Raw genomic sequence first — 19,174 nt, 5'->3', positions numbered from 1 at the left:
GCGGAAGAAGCAACGTACCCCAATGTTGCGAAATGCCCAGACGCCGCTGAGAGGAATCCGAGATGAACTTTGGGGGCACTGTAGATTCATCCAACATGTCACCGAGCCCTTGACAACTCACATGCGGGCGTCTTTGATCATTTCTCGCCAACATGCGGGGGAGTGACAGAGACTGCCGCGTGAATCCTGGGGTTGTGGAGAGAAGCTCCACTGATAGCTCTCCATCTGGGCCGTCCGCCGGCTGAAGTCGATTGATGATGACATGGGTGTTGGGGAGAGTTGTGATCGTCTTCATGATCTGATACGTGGAACTGAGTCTCTCCGGCGGGGATCGCACATGAGTCTCGCCTCTAGTCAACTTAAGGCTTTTAAGCTATGGGCGAATGCGGAGCTTTCTTTTTAAGGTTATATCGTGTCGAAATGAACGAATGTGATCACCTCAGCCTCAACAGCCAAGCTTCCAAGACTGATCAATCTACTCCGGAAATCATTATGTGCCAAGATTTGGAACAAGCTGCAGGCCCTCCCCGCAAAGCAGGCATAGACGAAGCGGGGAGCAGGACTTGAGATGAGGAGAAGATAATTTGATGATTTGATTGATGGGATCTTTCAAATCCCGTGTCCTCCATCTAATTCCTTCCACTCAAGCTTACCTCTTGCTAACATTTTGGGGTCAAGTATTCATCTCTTTCTCTAGCCAGCCAGGAATGGGAGGAGTCTTGGCCCACCCATCGAGATAGCTTTCTTTGTTCACCCCAACCCCCGAGGGCTTGGCATATATAGCAGAGACATACCAGACCGACTCACCAGCTTTGATAGTATGTTGCAGAGTTGGAATTGTGCTCCTGCTCTCGATCAAGTTCGAGTTCGGATCCGCATTAACCAGCATAGCTTGACGTTGTTCCGCCGGCTCTAAAGCTTTGATGCCGACAGCGCCTTTCGATACTGCAAAAGCCCCCGACTTTCCGCTTGCCCAACCATCGGGTGTCTTTAGATCGTAATTGCCAATGATCTTGGGATACGTTCCCTCGTGCTTTGTTTCATCGTACGGCCCAAGATATCGTCCGTTGGTTGAATTGACATTGGAAATAGCAAAGGAGCCATCCGCCGTCATGACCTCACGACCACTCTTGATGTGATGAACTCGAAGATGCCAGTTGGGGGTTTCTTCTTGTGAAGGGATCAATATGGTGCGAATTCTGACATCTGGGAAAGGCTTCCAAATCGAGACGAGAACTGGGGTGCCCTCACGGTCTTCGATCCCCGCATACTCGCAAAGCCTTCGGGTCTTCCAGTACTCGCCCCCATCATCCGAGAGCCCGAGTTGCGATGCTAGTGCATACTGCTCTAGGGAAAAGAGACCAGGGGGTACCGAATATCCGTATGCACTGCTGTAAGCAAATCCGCCGTATTTGGCATGGGTTCCTTTCATTGGGTAGCTGCAAGCTTGTCCTGACGACAGAAGCATGCAGTGGCCACCTAGGTAACTGCACTAACGTCAGTCTCACATGAATGTACATATAAGGTAGTATCTACCTCATAATATGACCCGGTTGGTTCAAAGCTTTCATCTTGGGGATTACACCACTGGTTGACTCCTCGTCGGATGTCCAGAAAGGGTGATCTTCTGGTGTTGCCAGGCACATAAATGCTAGGCATGCCCAGTACTAAGTGTTCTCGTTAGCAAACATGCCATGAACTGTCAATCTATGTGGCTCTTACAGGGCTTCCGGGGCTGTTATAGTTTTCCGCCATCTAATTTCGTTAGTTGTCGCCAACAGCATAATCAGGGAGCAACAATACTTACATACATATTTGGGTAAGAATACCCAATCGACAGTGTACCACTTGATGTCCAAATATCACCCTGGGTCTGCCACCAACGTAAGTGACGAAACACAACTCCTTTCACCATACCCCAGGTCAGCGGTGCAGGCAACTCAACATTGGCATGGGCCAGCGCTCCCCAGAAAGAAACCATGGCAAAACGGTAGCCTACGCTTCGACCGTAAGGAATGGCTCTGCCTTCGTCGTCAAAGTAATGAATTAGGTCCAGAGCGACCTGTTGTGCCCGCCTCTTGAATTCTTCTGCCCGCTTTGGGTCCTCTTCCCCTGCTAAGTTGGCGTACAGTAGCTGAAGTAGCTGGATTGCGAAACTTGACGAGTAATAGTCCATTTCTGGCGTGTGTCAGTCAGGGCTAAGAGATTGCGACCTCAAGCTTACGATGAATGCCTTCTGGTCCATCGTTAGACCAGCCTCCTCCCCGATAAAACGTTTCGAGGTGCTCAATGTCACTGTCAAGTCTTTCCTGGGAGAATTTGCCGCCGTTCTTCTTTAGCCCTAGGTTGGCAAATACACGGAACCATAGCCAATTGGTGTTAGGCATACTGCAAGATGATTAGCTAGTGAAAAATCGGTACAGTGTTGAGAGCTGACTTCTTCTCATTGATTGAATTTCCTAGCCATGTCTCGACATTACTCTTCTCCTTGTCAGAAAGGCTGCTCCAAAACTCAGGGACAACAGCCAACGCCCAGCCTAACAAGTCGTCAGTTGTCCATCATGATGAGAATTCGTATTGGGGGGGTTACCTAGGGGACACATCTCAACCATTCTTTGGTCATTGTCCTGAGGATAACCCCAATATTCGGGGTTTTCTGGATCAGTCCCTGACTTGATACCCTGAATCCACCATTCCTTGCCTTCGTAATCACCACCACCTGCCAGTAAAGCAGCCAAGCCCCAGAGTGGACGGCATATCCCTTCGACTTCTGAAGCAGTCTGGTCGAATCTGACTGCTGTTGCACCGGGACACTTGACACGGGCTTTTTGGGGAGAGAAGAATGGCTCTAGAGGGTCAAGAACAGTGCGAAGGAGGTCTTGAACAGATGCACGATCCTTAATCTCAACCTTTGAAAAGGGATGTATCCCATTATATCCAAGACAAAGGGGTTGATTAGGTGCCATTGTGTTTTATCGAATGGTGTAGCTTGAAGTTAACTGCCAAGATTCATCGAGTGACAGAGATAGAGTAAAGGATAAAGAAGAGATATATATTGAAACTGAGCTCATAGCTTGCTTACCCTCAGCTCATGCCACCTACGGGCCACGGCACCAGGACCACGCACTTTATCCTCTGTCTTTTGCTTTTATCCGTCGATAGCGGGGACAAAGCCGTATGTACATGGCCGGGTTTCCGTGTTGATCAGTGAGGGGTTCGTTGCCGCGTGGGATGGTTGACCCCAAGAGTTTGGGGGTTCCGAGCTGATATGACGATTGACTGCCGAAAACGGAGCTATATAAACTTAATCAAATATCTCGGCAACGACCAGATTCCTTTAAGATAAAATGAAAAGAAAGAAAGAAATGAACAACAAACTTGATGGCAAATGGTTCCGGTGTAACTAACAGTCAAGGTCTTTGTCAGCTGCAGAGGACGGTTCGCAAAAGCGCAGGAGTTGCTGAGAGCGGCTTACCCTAGATCTCTACCATGTCGCATTGAAGCTTCTTCAAGGCCACCTTCAAGAGGCAACTTGAAGGTGTTTCAAATCAAATTCATATCGAAAGCTTTTTTTTTTTCTTTTTCTTTCTTCTACTCTTTCAATCTCGATGCTCGTGGGCCTCTAGTGATTCTGCTACATTCATCGCCCAGCAGCAAACACAACGTCTTTTCTCCAGCATTGCCCTCTTTCACCTGTAACTGATCATCTTTGCGGTTTCACAACCATGACCGACAAACAAGAAGAAACTATAACTGTCAACATCGACGGAGGTGAATCAAATGAAGCACAAAAGAACGCACCGTCATCGTCTCCCCTCTCATCAGCACCTGACCACGAGGATCATGGTAGCCCGACCATGACAGATCAGCCGCCGGATTCGCCTTCGACTTCGCTCAATGGTCGAGAAGATACCCCAGCGACGACCTCTAAGAAGAAGGCCAAAGGCAAGCGGAGGGTCCTAGTGAAAAAAGTACCGAAAAAGTCGAAGTGGAACGCAGATAACCTTCTGACGGATCCTAAATCACCCCTAGCTTCAGCTGATCTCAGAGTCAGGCACTCACTCCGTCTTTTATAATATAGTAAGATCGCTGACGAAAGCAGAGCATACTGTCGAATCCGATGGCCTGGGATATTCTTGACAAAGAAGAGAAGGCAGAAATCCTGGCACTGTTCCCTGATTCCCAGCACATTCTAAATCCTGGCACAGAGGATGCCTGTCCTGATTTTGCATCACTCATGAACGACGACAGTTTCCGCCACGATTGTGCTGCTTACACAGAAAACATCGCCCAAGGCCGGCATGATCCCGAATGGCTAGCGCATGCTTGGGCAGCTCATGAGAGACGCAAGATGGGGGATTTCGACGAATTTCTGGACAACAGGTTCAGAGATGAATGGGATGTCGAGCTACCACCAGAGCTCAAGACAAGGCGAGGACCTGCCGTGTCAAAGGAGGCAACCGACGTCACAATGGAGGACACTGAGACAGTCAAGAATGAGACGGACAAGAAGGAGGATATCGATATGAAGAACAGCACTTCGGACAAGAAAGACAATCTCGACATTGACTCCGAGGTTGACGAACTTCAAAGATGTGAACCGGCGCACGAGGGACCTATAGCTGTGGCCATTGCACAGCGAAAAAGCTCCATGATGGAGGTTGATGGTGACGATACAAGGGATGAGCTTGCTTGAGGATAGAATCTGCGGGTAAAGAGCGAAGCAATGAAGTTGGAGCGTTATTATTCATCCATGATAGAACTCCACCGCAATTTTGACACGGGAAGTTTGCTTATATTTTGACTTCATTATCATGGCTTGCTTGAGTTACCTATAGACTACCTAATTTTAAAAGGCGTTTGCGTATTTGGCTCTCCTGAGGTGGGACCTGGCGTCACAGTACGCAGTACAGTCCTTAAGACCTAAGATGCACTGTAACTTTCCGCATGATAAACTGCATTATCATCTCTCTACACTCTCTTTCTACATAAACCAACCGTTCTTTTCACTTGAACTATGATGAGCACTCGGAATCAGAGAGCACTCGTTGCCTGAAGTTCGGTTTCTACACTTGAACCTGATGTGTCTGTGAACTGAGGTCATGAAATGGTAGTCCTTCCGAGCGAGTCACGAAAGCGGGAGATGGACTAGGGGAAAGAATATTCAGGATCTGATCTTGGTCCTAAGTGACAAAAAGACTAAGTAACTTGGCATAAATTTAGGATAAGTTTATTATACCTTTTGCTGAGTTTATATTGACACCTCATAACAAGGTCTGTTGTTTTCTGGCTCCCTGAGGATACCTACCTTAGACGGATGACCCACTGAATTTTAGCAACACCCACCACAAACAAGATCCAGGCGCTGATTGGAATATTTCATCTTCCCAGCCTTAAAAAAGATATATTCACCCGTTTTATGAGATCGCACAAGTTGACCGTATTATTTACAGTGACCACAAACTATCAATTAGCGCTTATACAGGCTTCAGGCGTGCCCTAACATACGATGGCACCAGCCTCGAATGCTCATGCCCGATCGCACAGTCTGCTGCTCTTACAGAAACTCCTCAACCTTCGTGACGGCGCAAGTCCTCTTACTCTCGTGATAGACAATCTCGAGCAACCTGCGCGACCAGTTCTTAGCGAATTTGTGTCGAGAGCAAAGGTATTGAACGTCCCCTAAAGCATGAGAGCCAGTATGACTAACTTGGAAGATGCAGATTGCAAAGACACAGGTTATCTTCCTGTCGCTGGTAACACTGAAGAAACCACAAGATGCAGATGTTTTCATAAAAGCTGCGGGCAGAGATCTTCAGACTGTGCGCAAAGACTTGCTGAATCATTATCCTGCTTTCAACCCTCTTTTGGATAAGGGGAAGCCCACTCAAAGTAAGCCCAGCAGAGTCATGATCATAGGTCATATCGTTACTAACTATCTCAAGGGGCCGTTGTGATTGTTGACTCACTAAACGCCTTGGCATCTGCCGCTCCTCAGTCCCTGGCAAGTTTTCTCTCCAGCATCATCACGCCAGCTGTCTCTATCGTTGCCACGTACCATGATGATGTACCCATAGTACTACCAAGGTCGTTCAGCGAGTACGAACCTCATCCTTTCACAGTACTATGCCACCTTGCTACTGCTATCCTGAGGCTATCCAGTCTTTACCAAGAGATTGAGCGTCAGAAGGCTCGAAACAGGAGTATTCAGGAGCCAGAGTGGGGTCTGAACGAAGATCGTGAGGGAGTACTCGTCGGACTCGGAGAAAAGGGCAGAGACCGGAACGAGGACAGCAATGGATTTGTCATTAATATGGAACTACGACGAAGAAGTGGAAGAACTATTTCAGAAAAGTTTATTCTCAGCTCCAAGGGTTTGGTTACAGCGCCTCAACCCGGCAAGGTGTGTTTGCTTACAGACCACCCAATGTTCGCAGCACCAACGGACAGCGGAGAGACTGGTGAAGGAGAGGAGGAACCTGAGAGCACATTCAATCTGGGGCTCACAGAGAAGCAACGAAAGGATCGAGAGGGTATTGTGTTGCCATATTTTGATGCGCAAACGGACATTGGTGCAGGAGAAGGTGGAAGAATTCTTTACGAAATGGGCAGAGAGGATGACTTTGACGATGAAGAGGATGAGATATAGAGATGAGAAACGACTTCCATCATATAAAATTGACGCATCATGGCCTTTGACCTTTGCTGTTGTAGAGCCATGATGATTTGACTTTGGAGTTTACAGGCTCCTAAATGACCTTCGTTATAGAACCTCTGAATTACAGACTGATAGATGGGGTGTTTGGCACAGCGAGTAAAAATAGAGTTTCTTTGCAAGAAGGCTCTAAAATAGGTATTTCTTGATGAGCCAAAAGAATATTTGAATGCGAAATTCATCACAAATTACCATCTTGAACTGGAATGACAAGTCGGTTCGTTATCTTATCAGCACAGAGCTCCCTCTGCCATGCGCCAGCTCCACTGACCATCGATCATATACATACAGATCCTCCAAAAGCCAAAACGACCAAACAGTAATATTGCAAGTCAGAAACTGAGAGAATCTCCGATAAAAGACTCACTCAAATCGATCATCGAAACAGAATTTGGCCATATTTGGCGTGGCTCAGTCTCGTGCCCCTTCGACGTCATCCCTCTATCGCCTGTCTTTCTTGACACGTAGTGGTAGTGAAAGTCTTCAAGCCAAAGAAACAAACCACTTCTAGGCCGGCGCAACTTTCCCCTGCTACCCAGCACTCTGCCCACGAACCACTACAATGATCTACTCTACGCAAATATCAAGGCTTGATGGTAGGTCAATATCCTCTATAACACCATAAATGTATACACTAACACACTGCTAGGCCTCATGCTCTGTGCTTCAGTCGATGATGAACAGGTACTCTCCACAAATCAGCTTTACTGCGATTTCATGCTTACGAACCTCTGAACAGGCCGAGTCCACCCTCGCAGAGACCAAGCAGAACGTGCGCCAGGTCCTCCGCAAGCTCACACGCAACTCCGAGTCCCAGGCCTCCATCGAGACCCCCAACCATACGCTGCACTACCTCATCGACTCGGACATCGTCTTCCTCGCCATCTGCGCTCCCTCGTACCCTCGAAAGCTTGCCTTTACCTACCTAGCCGATCTCGCACGCGAGTTCACGACCACCTACCCAGCATCCCAGGTCCACTCGCCTGCTCTGCGACCCTACGCCTTCATGGAGTTTGACACCTTTATCTCCAAGACAAAGACCACCTACGCCGATTCCCGAGCCACGGCTAACCTCGATAAACTCAATGATGAGCTGCGCGATGTGACAAAGGTAATGACCAAGAACATTGAGGATTTACTCTACCGTGGAGATAGTCTGGAGCGCATGGGAGAGATTAGCTCGAGGCTGCGTGATGACAGCAAAAAGTATCGTAGGGCGGCGGTGCGTATCAACTGGGAACTTTTGCTCAAGCAGTACGGACCCTTCGCAGCTCTTGGGTTCATCATCATCTTTTTCCTGTATTGGCGGTTCTTTTAAGAAATGCAAGCGAGCTGTTTCTGTTTATACATCTAATAACTAAATCTGGCCACTTGTACTTTACTCTGGGAGTGTGCAATTTGAGAGCTACGATTCAACATTTCAGGGGTATTTGAGGCCCAAGCTGTGCCCTTGTAACAGGAGGGGGCGCTGCTGGGTTGTGTACTTACTTATATGATCATTTATGACTAAGTTAATTCGTCTATCTGTGCTGGCTTTGGCAATTCTTGCTAAATCATAACCTCAATGCTGCTCCTAAACCATGCTATCTCACCTAGGTCATACCGTATGAGACTCCAAACTCCATATGTCATCTGCTCTACCCAAAATCATGAAGGAAAACACCACATTTTTTGTTAAGAAGCCCCAAAATCGACCGCTTACTCTCAACTACATCACTATGCACTTATCTGAAGCCGCCTGTGCCTGAGAGGTTGGCGCCGTCACTGTATGCTGCCATTCAAGATGTTCCTGAAACGCCTCCATGTCTTCGTACCCCAAATCTGGTCGATATGCATCCTCATCATCATACTGCTCTTGAGGTTCTGTTGATTCCACTTCGCAATATGGACACAGTAAGCCGGCCTGCCAATCCCGAGGCTGTGGCGCCACATGATTTGCGATGGCTACGGGCGCAAATACAACCTGCTTCTCTTGATGTCCAGACAATGTGAACGCTGTTGCTTGCCAGTGAGGGTTATCGATTGTTGGTGATAGTGTCAATATTGGAGACGCAGCGGCTTCTTGGAACGTCCGTATCGAGGGCATATTCTCAATATCCTCCCATACTATGTGACCATCGCAATAGTCGCAAACGAAAGCGATATCTCGATCGCCAAATCGCTTGAACGACCCAATAGTATTGCATAAGCGTAGCTCCTCCCGATACCTTCTCGAATACTCGGCCTCGTCTGGCACGGTCTTATTTAACGTCCATTGTCGCTGTTGTCGATAGACAAGGAAAGCTCCCAAACACCTTGCCGACCCTTCTTTTTCCGAGCTATAAATTCGACGTGCTGCTCGACATTGTGCTCTGTGTAATTTTCGCTGTAAAGCATGTGTTTCGCGGACCCATATTGGGTTGATTGGACCGCCTGACCGGCTCCAATCTCGTATTTGTTCTATATGAGCTGTAAACTGAGCTTTGAGAGCTCTCAATTCCTCGATGGATTCATCTGGCCAACAAGTCAGTAAACAGATTCATTACTCAACTGTAGAAGCCCGAAGCCAACGGGAATGCCTGCATCGGAGAATACGTACGTTTGCGGTCGGTCTCGTAGTATATCTGTCCATTAACCAAAGGTGCCAATGCTTGAAAGTCCTTCTTGGCTTCGTCCAACGCAGAAGCAAAGGCGTGTACTTGCTCGTGTTCGTCCGGTCCCCAATGGCTCTTGTCGGCCAAACTGAGGATTCGCAATCCCTGGGATAAAAGAGTCGCAATGGCCGCAAGCAATGACCCGACCGAGTCAGAGCTGCTCATGATTCGGTGTCGAGGATAAGGTTTGCGATTTCTCCCAAGTATTGAGAGGGCGCGGGGTTGAGTCGAGGGAGGATAACGTAAGCCCAAAGTCTCGTGGAAGGGTATAATCCGTGGTAGAAAAAGCAAGGAATTCGAAGTAGTAGAGAGATGTCAATCACCGGCGTCGTCGCAGGGCGAGGGACTGATGCGATTGGGGGCGGCGCATGAGGTTTCGTCGGCTCGAACCGGACTCCCCCGGCTCGAGAGAACGGGAGGTTATTGAAGGAAGCTTGACGTGATGATAGAGGCGACAAGAGCTCCAAGGTAGGGCGCACAGGACGGGAGCGTTCGGCTGTGCTATTTATTTACTTGGTTGTATTCATGTAACCAAGCAACCGAAAGCACCTATGAGGCTGAGCAATTGGTAGGTACGTAATGTTCGTAGCACTTCTGTTCAGGGTCCTTTCCGTTATTGTCAAAGTGACCCTCGTGAAGACGAGGCTGTGCAGGCAAAAAATACTGGGGGTACCAAGGAATGATTCTTCAGGCCGTCTATGGAAGAGTTTCAGGGGATGTAGAAGGAGGGAAATATGGTTAAAAAGAGAGTTGTCTTAGCTGCTTAGGTACGACTACCTAAAGGTAGGTGGGTTATGTACGAATCGTGGACACTTGAGGTGCGTACTGGGCACTGGACCCCCCAAGTCTGAAACAGCCAGCTTCCATTGATACACACACTGAATCAAAAAGCTGAGGTGAGCTCCTCCGCAAAATGACGGAATAGGGAACAGCACTGAAGTCCCCTGTAACTCACCCGCTATGACGCCCGTTAGTGGGTCATAAATTGCAACGTCCTGTCGGGTGTCCCGAACCTAGAGACCAGGGTATTCCTCTGTCCTATCGTCCAAATCGATCATTCGTAGCTTCGTATATTCGTAGGGCTACGAATCAGAAGACATACACCAAGTCAGTCCATAAGTCAACTCGAGCCAAGGAAAGCTTATCAATGGACTATCAAAGATTGTGCTACGGGCGAACGCAATGACAATGGCTCACCTCATATGAATCATATTGTTTCACTACACGAGTCCTGAAAGATCATTCGTTGCATAGATGGTCTTGATTCCTATGTATCTGATGTTCAGCTTAAAATGGCCGACTAGAACTACAACATAGATATCAAAGTTATGACTGCGAAGCAAACCCGACAGTCTAAACCCAAGGGCCTTTCCTCGGCTCTTATTGCCGTCTGCAACTCACTTCCGCTTCTTGGCCTTACCAGTATCCGCGCTACTTGTCTTGGCTTCGGCCTTGACATCCTCAACCAGTTTGTCCTTGGCCTTTTCCTTGGCCTCTTTGTCGTCAACTGCCTCGTCCTCACCACCCTGGCCAAACTCGTTGACACGGCTGTAATCGATGCGGTAAGCCCATCGTTGGTAAAGATACACGAAGAAGATAACATCGTCGCGAAGAGTGGCCAAACGGTGCAAGAAAGGCATCTTGATGGTAAAAGCAAACAGATCGTCGATGAAGGTGTTGAGGAACTTGTACATCATAGCCTTGGCAGGCATATGGGCGACACTCTTCAGTCGGTAGTTGATGTACAGCGAGGGAACCATCATCAAGAAACCGTAAGCGTAGACGGATCCCACCAAAGTAGTGATGATGTATGAGTACCACGACTTGTGGGAATCGTAGTAGAGAGAGTAAATGCCATATGCGATCAGCAGAGGAATGCCAGCAATGTACATGTATTTGAAAGCAATCTCATCGTACTCCTTGGTCTTCTCTTCAGTCTCAGTCAACTTTTGCTTATCCTCGAATGCGATAGTGTAAGGGAGGAAAGATCCTGGTCCGCCAGGACGAATGCGAACGTTGACAACCGTGGTGATCTTCCAGAACTCAATGACTATACCGACGACCTGAGATCCCAGGATCATCCAGCTAGTGTTCTGAGAGTTGTCGAGGAGGTACAGGAAGATGACAGTTTGCATGAAAACATTAGCCAGGATCGAACGGACTGAGATACCGACGTTGTCCTTCTTCTTGCGGTAGTGGGCAATATCGGACCCGAACGCCAGAGTCTCGAGAATCATGTGCAAGATACTGACTACAATGGTAACACCGAGCAAGATTGGGTTTGAGTCGAGGAACACCTCCTTGATCATCTCGATCTCGGTGCCGTCACCGCCACCAGGAAGCGAACCACCAAATGCTGCCTGTCGAGCAGACTCCTTGGAATTGGTCTCAAGTGTAGACATGAGCTGGAACTGCCAGCTGGCCAAGTTACCGAGATCAATACGAAGGGGAAGTTCCTTGACGGTGTCGTTGAGGAGGGTCATCTGGTTTGTCAATTGCCAAAAAGTGTTGACGAACAGAACAGGGTCTATCAATGTTAGCTACCATGTCATTGGCATATAAGTTGTTACTACTTACAGTACCAGGCGTGCTGACCAGAGCCATCTCGAGCACCAGTAGCCTCAAGGCGCAAGTATTGTCGCATCTGAGGAGCCATCGTGGCGAAATCCTTGACACCCAGATCGGGAACGAAGGACAAGCTTGCATTAGGATGATAATAGTTCGCAATAATAGGTCCAGTGGGCTCCTCCTCTTCGGGTTCCTCCTCATGTTTGGGGATATCCTCCAGCAAGTTTCGAGTCTTGGCAACCTTCTTCTTGGGAAGGTATTGTGTTAGAGGCCAGGTGAAGTAGTAGGCTTTGGAAGTATCATATCCGGGCTGCTTAGGATCGAGATTACTTCCAGGAAGGCCAATGTAGAAATGACCCCAGAGGGTACCATTATGCTGGACAGCTGGAGGAACCGTGAACTTCGTCTCAATCATTCGCTTATCGGACTTATTGCTAAGATGGAACTCCTTCTCTTGCAGCACAAGATATTTGTCGGGAACTTGCGAGATAGGGGCTGGGTTGAACGACTGGGAGAGCGTTACGATGATATCGACGTGGCTATCTTGAGGCCAGATGGGCGCAATGTTCTTTGGGATATTACGGTATGTCGCGCCCTCGTTGAGCTCCTTCGGGCGAAGCTGGAAAGGAGGAATGCCCTCGACGTTCCCAGGGACTGTAACGGCTTCACCAGTTTCGGGATTGGTGACTGTAACTCCTCGTTGGTCCTTTTTCAAGGCCAAGTTGAGGGCCGCATTGATGCCAAAGTAGATGGCGCCGCCGAGGAGAAGCTTGTTGAAGCTGAAACCCTGGATAGAATCGATATTAGTGTCTGGTTACGATGCAAAGTTTACTTTGCTATGACTTACACTACCGCCGCCGCCACCTTGCTGCTGCTCGCCTTGACGGGGAGGCAAGACTTGAGCTTCAGCCATTGCGTCTGCTTCAATTCAATTGCAGAGAATGACAGACGTTGTGCACTGGGTTGAAGAAGACCTGCAGGATCCTACCTTGATACTAGACTCAAGGTTGGCTGTTGATGCACCTGAGGCGATGTGTTTGGTTGGTCAGAGTTCTGAGACCAAGGATGGAAATTGGAAATCCCCTCGCAAGTCCACTTCAGGCTCCATGACAGTTGACATTGACGTGCTGTAGACACGAGCGAATAGCGATTGGCCACCTGAACACGTACCCCTGTACCTTCTACTGCGGCGGCCGTTGTCGGCTCGGAGATTGACCACGTTTAAAAGATGCGTCCACTAAAAGAGTTTAAGATACAGTGCATCATGGGGAGATCATGGCCCCGCCATTGAACGCATCAATGATGTTCAAGACAATGCTCATGATGCGATATCCATGCTAAGCCATGCCGGGGAGCGCCCTATCCTGCTAGAACACGCCTCACGTCTCGGTGACCAGCTGACCTCAGTCATCAATGCCATTGTCCAGTAACATATCTCATAAGTGGCAGTTTGTAGTGGCACAACTTACATACATGAATGCAGGGAGCACGGCCGCAAGCAGCACCTCCGAAGACGTGGCTCCCGTCGCTCCATTTCAATAGCCCGATAGGCCGTTGACAGATCCTTGGATGTTTGTGTTGGTCAAGTTACTTTTTTGCTTAACTAGGTGGTTCCTGGGCTATTCATATGACTGGTATATAAACTTGTAAACTTCCATTCTCTTGACTCTTTCTTGTTTCTATTTTCCTGGTGTACGATTTATTATGCTCCAAAGTTTGACTCATCTGGGATATTCTTAGTTCAAGTTGAATCCTTCAGGGTCGCCACATAAGACTCACAGAAACAAGAGTTCTATTGTTAACCGCCTCCGTCATTGTTCTCACTTTATTATATAATAAATAGTCCTGCTCCATACGAACTCAACTCTTTCTTTCTTAAAACTTAGTCGAATCCTTCCAGACACAACCTCTCTATATATACTATCACACACAACCTACAGTCTTTAAAACAAATCAACAAACAACTCCATCATGACTGCGGACAGCACCATCTCATCACAGGCAGCCGTTGCCTCACACAACGGCCACCCTCGAACCAAGATTTGCGTCTACTGTGGTGCTGCTCCTGGTGCGAGTCCTGCTCACATTGAAGCTGCTCGCGCTCTCGGAAGAGCCATGGCTGAAAACAATATTGACCTAGGTGAGTCACATCAGAGAGGCGGTCCGCCAGCAACAGATACCATCGCGGGCCGCCAATCGCCGACCTCCGGGTATGACCCCATCATGGCTAACACCGGACAATAGTTTACGGAGGAGGGACTGTCGGACTTATGGGCGAGGTGGCAAAGAGTCTCTGCGCAATCAATGGCCCCGAGTCTGTTCATGGCATCATCCCTGAGGCTCTGGTCAAGTTTGAACGAGATGGCACCTACGGAACTGTCAATGAACATAACCACATTGTGCCCGAGGAGTCTGTCTATGGCCGCACGACAGTTGTCAAGGATATGCATACTCGAAAGAAGCTCATGGCCGAGGAGGTTTTTGCTGGTGGTCCCGGCAGTGGCTTCATTGGCTTGAGTGGCGGATTTGGTACCATGGAGGAAATCTTCGAGACAACTACCTGGAACCAACTGGGAATCCATAACCGCGGCATCGTTCTACTCAACATTGAGGGCTACTGGGACGGTATCGTCCAGTGGATGGACCGCGCTTCTGAGGAGGGGTTTGTAAAACCTGCCAACAAGAACATCCTGGTTAACGCCGATACTCCTGAAGGCGCAATCAAGGCTCTTCGCGAATACAAGGTTTCAGATGCTATCTATCAACTTCAATGGGGCAGCCAGTAAGTGATTGTTTTGAGGCGCTGGATCTGGATCCGGGGTTGAATTAGGAAACCGGAGGCAAACGGGTGTTTTGATGGTGTTTACGGATATTTCTTCGTTCCCGCATTTCTAGGATTGGATAGACTGGCGCTCCATAAATAGACGGACTGATGACCCAAACCACCTGCTCTGTTGTGACTGACCAGACGTGAGACCCATGAAAAGCTGTCTTTGCAGCATGTAATTGTACATGATCTATTTAGCTAGCAACCCGACGCCACGTGTATCCGCTTCATCATTCGTCGCACGTTTAGCTGTCCACATCCATGCCCTCGCCCTCGCCCTCCTCTGCACCTCCTTGACCCTCGCCGACGCTCTCGATCCATGGCTGTACCTCGAATCCATCGTACAGCTTGAAGGGCTCGACCTTCTTCTTGCCGTCCTTTGTGTTGATGCCCACTACACCGACTGAAGTGTTCTCTACTGTAAGCTCCTTGTCCTGAACCAAACTCTCCTTCAGAGCCTTGAGACCGTGCTTGACCAGCTCCTCCCTTGAGCAGTCGGCGAACTCGTCGATGTTGCGCTCAAGGTATGTTCGAGCCATTTGACTTCTCGCGCCAATGGCAAAAGCAAGCATCTCCTCTGTCATGCCCGAGGGCTGAAACTCGAACAGGTGGGGACCGCGCTCGTCAACACCGGCAACTAGCAGACCAACACCGTAAGGTCGCTTTCCGTACATTTGAGTGTTCATCTGGGCCTTCTCACCGATCATGTCGACAAGGGATCGGAGGGGAATGGCACGGCCGTAGGTGAGTCGGTGTCCTAGGCACTGCTGCTTCATGAAGTTGGAGAGGACGCGAGCATCGGAAGTAAGACCGGCGATGGCGATACCAGCATGTTCGTCGACAGTGAAAAGTTTCTTTTGGTAGGATGAAAGTTCCTCTGCATTTCGCTACGAGAGTGCGTGTTAGAAGAATGACTTCGAAAGCTCTTGTACGGGACAAGGATGCTATGGAGGGGCTGGGAGATGGTCGAACCTTGACAGCACAGAGAACCGCATGGGTCTTGCTGGCGATACCGACGACGACTGAACCTTGCTTCACTGCCTCAGCAGCATATTCAATCTGGAATATTCGGCCCTGGGGCGAGCTTGGGGAAAGTCAGCTTGGTCAAGGTGACAGGATGGAGCTTGCAGCTTAGGTGACGTACAAGGTAACGGAATCGTTATCGTAGTTGTTTCTGAACATGATGAATTATTAGCTGCTGTGGCAGCGCCGTGTAGAATGTGGTCGGTGGGATTGCGCGAAGCAAATATCGTTATGGGTGGGGGTTGCGATGGAGAGCTTCGTGGAGAGGTGGATTTTGGGCGTTGGTTGTTAGTATAGGTAGGTCGGGATGGAGTTGAGGTGGTTGAGCACCAGGCAGCTCAAGCTTCGTAGCCCGGGCTGGGTCGTTGCGCTGGGACCTGCAGCCTTCCATTCTGCCGTGGATGACCCGCCACACCGCCTGCTCAATCGGATAGGTAGCTTCATGATAACATGGGGTCCTTGAGGCTCTTATTTTCTCCCTGCCTAGCCTGTATCTCATAATTGACCTATTTTCGTAGTTTCACAAAGAAGGAAATATGGACAAGAATCACCTCTACCGAACTCTCCGGCTCCATAAGAAGGGGCCAAGTTGAATTATGGAATCACAGAGTGGCGTTGGGTGTGATATATCCTCAACCACCCAGCTGCCCGTTCGTGCATTCATAATCAGTTATCCTTAAATCTGACAGTTTCATGTTGTTGATGCTCTTAGATCATCGTTTCGGATCCCGCCTGGGATGTGGTAACTTTGACTCTTTCACTTACCTTAAAAAACCCTTCTGCCATGGTTCTAAGTTTCTTGACGAGAACTACTGCCTGTCCCTGTAAGATTGTATATTTTCTTATTGGATGTGACCTGATGAGAGCATGGCGAGACTACGCCTGACTTACTGTTAGAGAAATCGAGGACCAGAGCTTATTTGACACGAATGCCCTGAAAAGAACTGCAATTTCAGAAGAGCTCAACACGTGGAAACGCTCTTGATACAAGTGTTGTATCAGAAAAGCAACCACACTTCCATGGTAACGGCTGGCAAGAGAAGTCGTTGCTCCGATTTGAAAAGCTAGTACAAGGATACATCTGCCTTATTAGCCAATTGCTGTTACTTGGAGCCGTGACTAGCGATGTATATTAATGATGAACTTTGATTAAACCGTTAAAGTATAGTGGGGGCCTAAGGAATGAATGCATGTTCCCTTACTATCTATACCTTTAGCAAGCTCTATTGCAGATAATGGCTTGGAATTCATGCTACCTATCTCTTAACGTTCATTCGTCTGTGACCTTGATTGCACTAACTTGGTCTTGGGGGTCTCTGTTGTAAAAATATCTGTTTTCAAGACTTTGATGTTCTCGTGCAAGTAAATGCAGCTTCTCGATAGAAGTCCTGAAGTTACTGCTACTCTTCGACAATCCGTGATGGACTCATTAGGCATGCCCAGTAAAACATTCTCTGAGGCAATACACTTCAGAACACAACAGAAACTGGCACAGCTTTTCATATTCCTCTAGTATCTGCTGTGCCAGCCTAACAAAACCCCCAATTGATGCGGAGCCACCACATTGATGGCGATTTTAGCCTCAGCGAATAACGATTGCAGTTCACAGCCATCACGGTTCACCAATCTGTTGAATTATCGAGGATTTGAACAAGACCTGTCCATTCTTGACTGCTATACATATACCCCTCATTTCTTCAAATTTGCTCCTGTCATACCAAACTCACCTTCTCAGAGTCATACGTTGTTGAATACCGGATCTCTTCTGTGGGCATTTCTATTGGATGACTCACTGTGACTTACAGTAAATACCCGCGACTTTTAGACAACTCCAGTTTTTATCCTCTCGCATATTCCGTCACACTCTCTTCTCTCAACACAACGACATCATGCCTTCCAGATCTGAGATCACATATTTCGGCGCAGGCCCTGCTCTGCTGCCCACAGACGTCCTTGAGAAGGCTGCCCAGGCCCTCCTCGACTATGAGCATACCGGATTAGGTACATCCAAAATCTCATAATTCGTCGTCAACGTCACTAAACAAATGACAAGGTATTGCTGAGCACAGCCATCGTTCAGAGCTGGCTACAAACATCATCAACGAGGCCAAGGCTGATCTTGCCTCATACATTGACATTCCCGAGGACTATGAGGTTCTTTTCATGCAGGGTGGTGGAAGTGGAGAGTTCTCCGCTACCTTGTACAACCTTGTCGGTGCATGGGTGACAAAGAAGAAGGCCCAGATTGTTGCCAACCTCAAGGCTCCTGAGGACGACCCTCGTGTGGAGCAGGAGCTCAGGAATGCAGTCGAGAAGGAGCTCAAGACGGATTACATTGTCACTGGTGGCTGGTCTCAGAAGGCTTCTGAAGAAGCTAAGCGGCTGCTTGGTCCTGAGCATGTCAACATTGTCGCTGACGCCCGCCAGATTAACAATGGCAAGTATGGCAAGATTCCCGAGGAGAGCACCTGGAACCTTTCCAAGGACGCTGCTTTGGTGTATTATTGCGACAACGAGACCGTCGATGGGGTAGAATTTCCTGCTTTCCCTCAGTCCTTGACCCCTGGACCTGACGGCGAGGGCCCTATTGTTGTGGCCGATATGTCCTCCAACATCCTGTCGAGGAGAATCCCTGTCCGAAACTTCTCAGTCATCTTCTTCGGCGCCCAGAAGAACCTCGGCTGCACTGGTGTTACCGTTGTGATTATCAAGAAGAGCCTTCTTCCCCCCAAGACACCTCAGCCCCCTGCCGCACTTCTTCGGCGACTTGGACTTCCTATCCCTCCTATCATCTTCTCTTACGAGACTATCGCCAAGAACAACAGTCTCTACAATACCCTGAGCATCTTCGAGTAAGCGCTTCTATATGACACGTGTGGCACATGTACTGACTAGATTAAGTGTCTATATTGCTGGCCAAGTTCTCAAGAAGTCACTCAGCACCTATAACAAGGTCGAGGGACAGGAGGCTGTATCCGCCAAGAAGGCCGAGCTTATCTATGGTGCTCTTGACGCTCACCCCGATGTGTACAGAGTTGTCCCTGACAAGTCTGTTCGCTCAAGGATGAACATCTGCTTCCGAGTTACCAAGAATGGCGACACTGATGGTACGGAGAAGGCTTTCCTCAAAGAGGCCACTGCGCAGGGTCTCACCGGCCTCAAGGGTCACCGAAGTGTGGGTGGTATTCGTGCCAGCAGCTATAATTCCATTCCTTTGGACGGCGCTGAAAAGCTTGCCAAGTTCATCGAGACGTTTGCTACCTCTTAAGGAAGTCCAATCATGAAAAGATTGAGCTGGATGGTTTGAGGATTCGTGGAATTGATTAGATGCGTGTACGACATCAAGGATAAAAGTCAACCTAGATGGATGTTGAATTCAACATGTTCCATGAGGATAAAGGATAAGAA

General features: G+C 48.6%; 9 protein-coding genes across 9 annotated transcripts; 5 read left to right on the top strand and 4 right to left on the bottom strand.

The window, feature by feature from the left end:
- Window positions 1-673: 673 nt before the first annotated feature.
- Window positions 674-2,966, bottom strand: FMAN_05872 (uncharacterized protein; the record flags this gene model as incomplete). The annotated part of the gene is made up of 7 exons (XM_041827418.1): window positions 674-1,487; window positions 1,537-1,667; window positions 1,723-1,755; window positions 1,808-2,178; window positions 2,225-2,388; window positions 2,438-2,537; window positions 2,591-2,966. The coding sequence occupies 7 exons, from the start codon at window positions 2,964-2,966 to the stop codon at window positions 674-676; spliced, it is 1,989 nt and encodes a 662-aa protein (XP_041678383.1).
- Window positions 2,967-3,725: 759 nt separating this feature from the next.
- FMAN_05873 (uncharacterized protein) lies at window positions 3,726-4,696 on the top strand (the record flags this gene model as incomplete). Its single annotated transcript, XM_041827417.1, has 2 exons — window positions 3,726-4,049; window positions 4,103-4,696. The coding sequence occupies 2 exons, from the start codon at window positions 3,726-3,728 to the stop codon at window positions 4,694-4,696; spliced, it is 918 nt and encodes a 305-aa protein (XP_041678382.1).
- Window positions 4,697-5,509: 813 nt separating this feature from the next.
- On the top strand, window positions 5,510-6,649 carry FMAN_05874 (uncharacterized protein; the record flags this gene model as incomplete). The annotated part of the gene is made up of 3 exons (XM_041827416.1): window positions 5,510-5,668; window positions 5,718-5,892; window positions 5,946-6,649. 3 exons carry the CDS (start codon window positions 5,510-5,512, stop codon window positions 6,647-6,649), a joined length of 1,038 nt encoding a protein of 345 aa, XP_041678381.1.
- A 628-nt stretch (window positions 6,650-7,277) lies between these two features.
- FMAN_05875 (putative synaptobrevin SEC22) lies at window positions 7,278-8,033 on the top strand (the record flags this gene model as incomplete). The annotated part of the gene is made up of 3 exons (XM_041827415.1): window positions 7,278-7,311; window positions 7,365-7,399; window positions 7,455-8,033. The coding sequence occupies 3 exons, from the start codon at window positions 7,278-7,280 to the stop codon at window positions 8,031-8,033; spliced, it is 648 nt and encodes a 215-aa protein (XP_041678380.1).
- A 390-nt stretch (window positions 8,034-8,423) lies between these two features.
- On the bottom strand, window positions 8,424-9,513 carry FMAN_05876 (uncharacterized protein; the record flags this gene model as incomplete). Its single annotated transcript, XM_041827414.1, has 2 exons — window positions 8,424-9,208; window positions 9,294-9,513. The coding sequence occupies 2 exons, from the start codon at window positions 9,511-9,513 to the stop codon at window positions 8,424-8,426; spliced, it is 1,005 nt and encodes a 334-aa protein (XP_041678379.1).
- Window positions 9,514-10,745: 1,232 nt separating this feature from the next.
- On the bottom strand, window positions 10,746-12,829 carry FMAN_05877 (uncharacterized protein; the record flags this gene model as incomplete). Its single annotated transcript, XM_041827413.1, has 3 exons — window positions 10,746-11,875; window positions 11,926-12,703; window positions 12,764-12,829. The coding sequence occupies 3 exons, from the start codon at window positions 12,827-12,829 to the stop codon at window positions 10,746-10,748; spliced, it is 1,974 nt and encodes a 657-aa protein (XP_041678378.1).
- Window positions 12,830-13,887: 1,058 nt separating this feature from the next.
- FMAN_05878 (uncharacterized protein) lies at window positions 13,888-14,702 on the top strand (the record flags this gene model as incomplete). Its single annotated transcript, XM_041827412.1, has 2 exons — window positions 13,888-14,056; window positions 14,161-14,702. The coding sequence occupies 2 exons, from the start codon at window positions 13,888-13,890 to the stop codon at window positions 14,700-14,702; spliced, it is 711 nt and encodes a 236-aa protein (XP_041678377.1).
- A 286-nt stretch (window positions 14,703-14,988) lies between these two features.
- Window positions 14,989-15,925, bottom strand: FMAN_05879 (putative proteasome component C2; the record flags this gene model as incomplete). Its single annotated transcript, XM_041827411.1, has 3 exons — window positions 14,989-15,630; window positions 15,716-15,827; window positions 15,888-15,925. 3 exons carry the CDS (start codon window positions 15,923-15,925, stop codon window positions 14,989-14,991), a joined length of 792 nt encoding a protein of 263 aa, XP_041678376.1.
- Window positions 15,926-17,655: 1,730 nt separating this feature from the next.
- FMAN_05880 (uncharacterized protein) lies at window positions 17,656-19,034 on the top strand (the record flags this gene model as incomplete). Its single annotated transcript, XM_041827410.1, has 3 exons — window positions 17,656-17,767; window positions 17,820-18,618; window positions 18,668-19,034. The coding sequence occupies 3 exons, from the start codon at window positions 17,656-17,658 to the stop codon at window positions 19,032-19,034; spliced, it is 1,278 nt and encodes a 425-aa protein (XP_041678375.1).
- Window positions 19,035-19,174: the final 140 nt, after the last annotated feature.

This window comes from Fusarium mangiferae (assembly GCF_900044065.1).
Source record: "Fusarium mangiferae strain MRC7560 genome assembly, contig: FMAN_scaffold002, whole genome shotgun sequence".
Lineage (NCBI taxonomy): Eukaryota > Fungi > Ascomycota > Sordariomycetes > Hypocreales > Nectriaceae > Fusarium > Fusarium mangiferae.
Note: the sequence above shows the minus strand (reverse complement) of the source record. Positions and strands in the feature narration are given on the sequence as shown.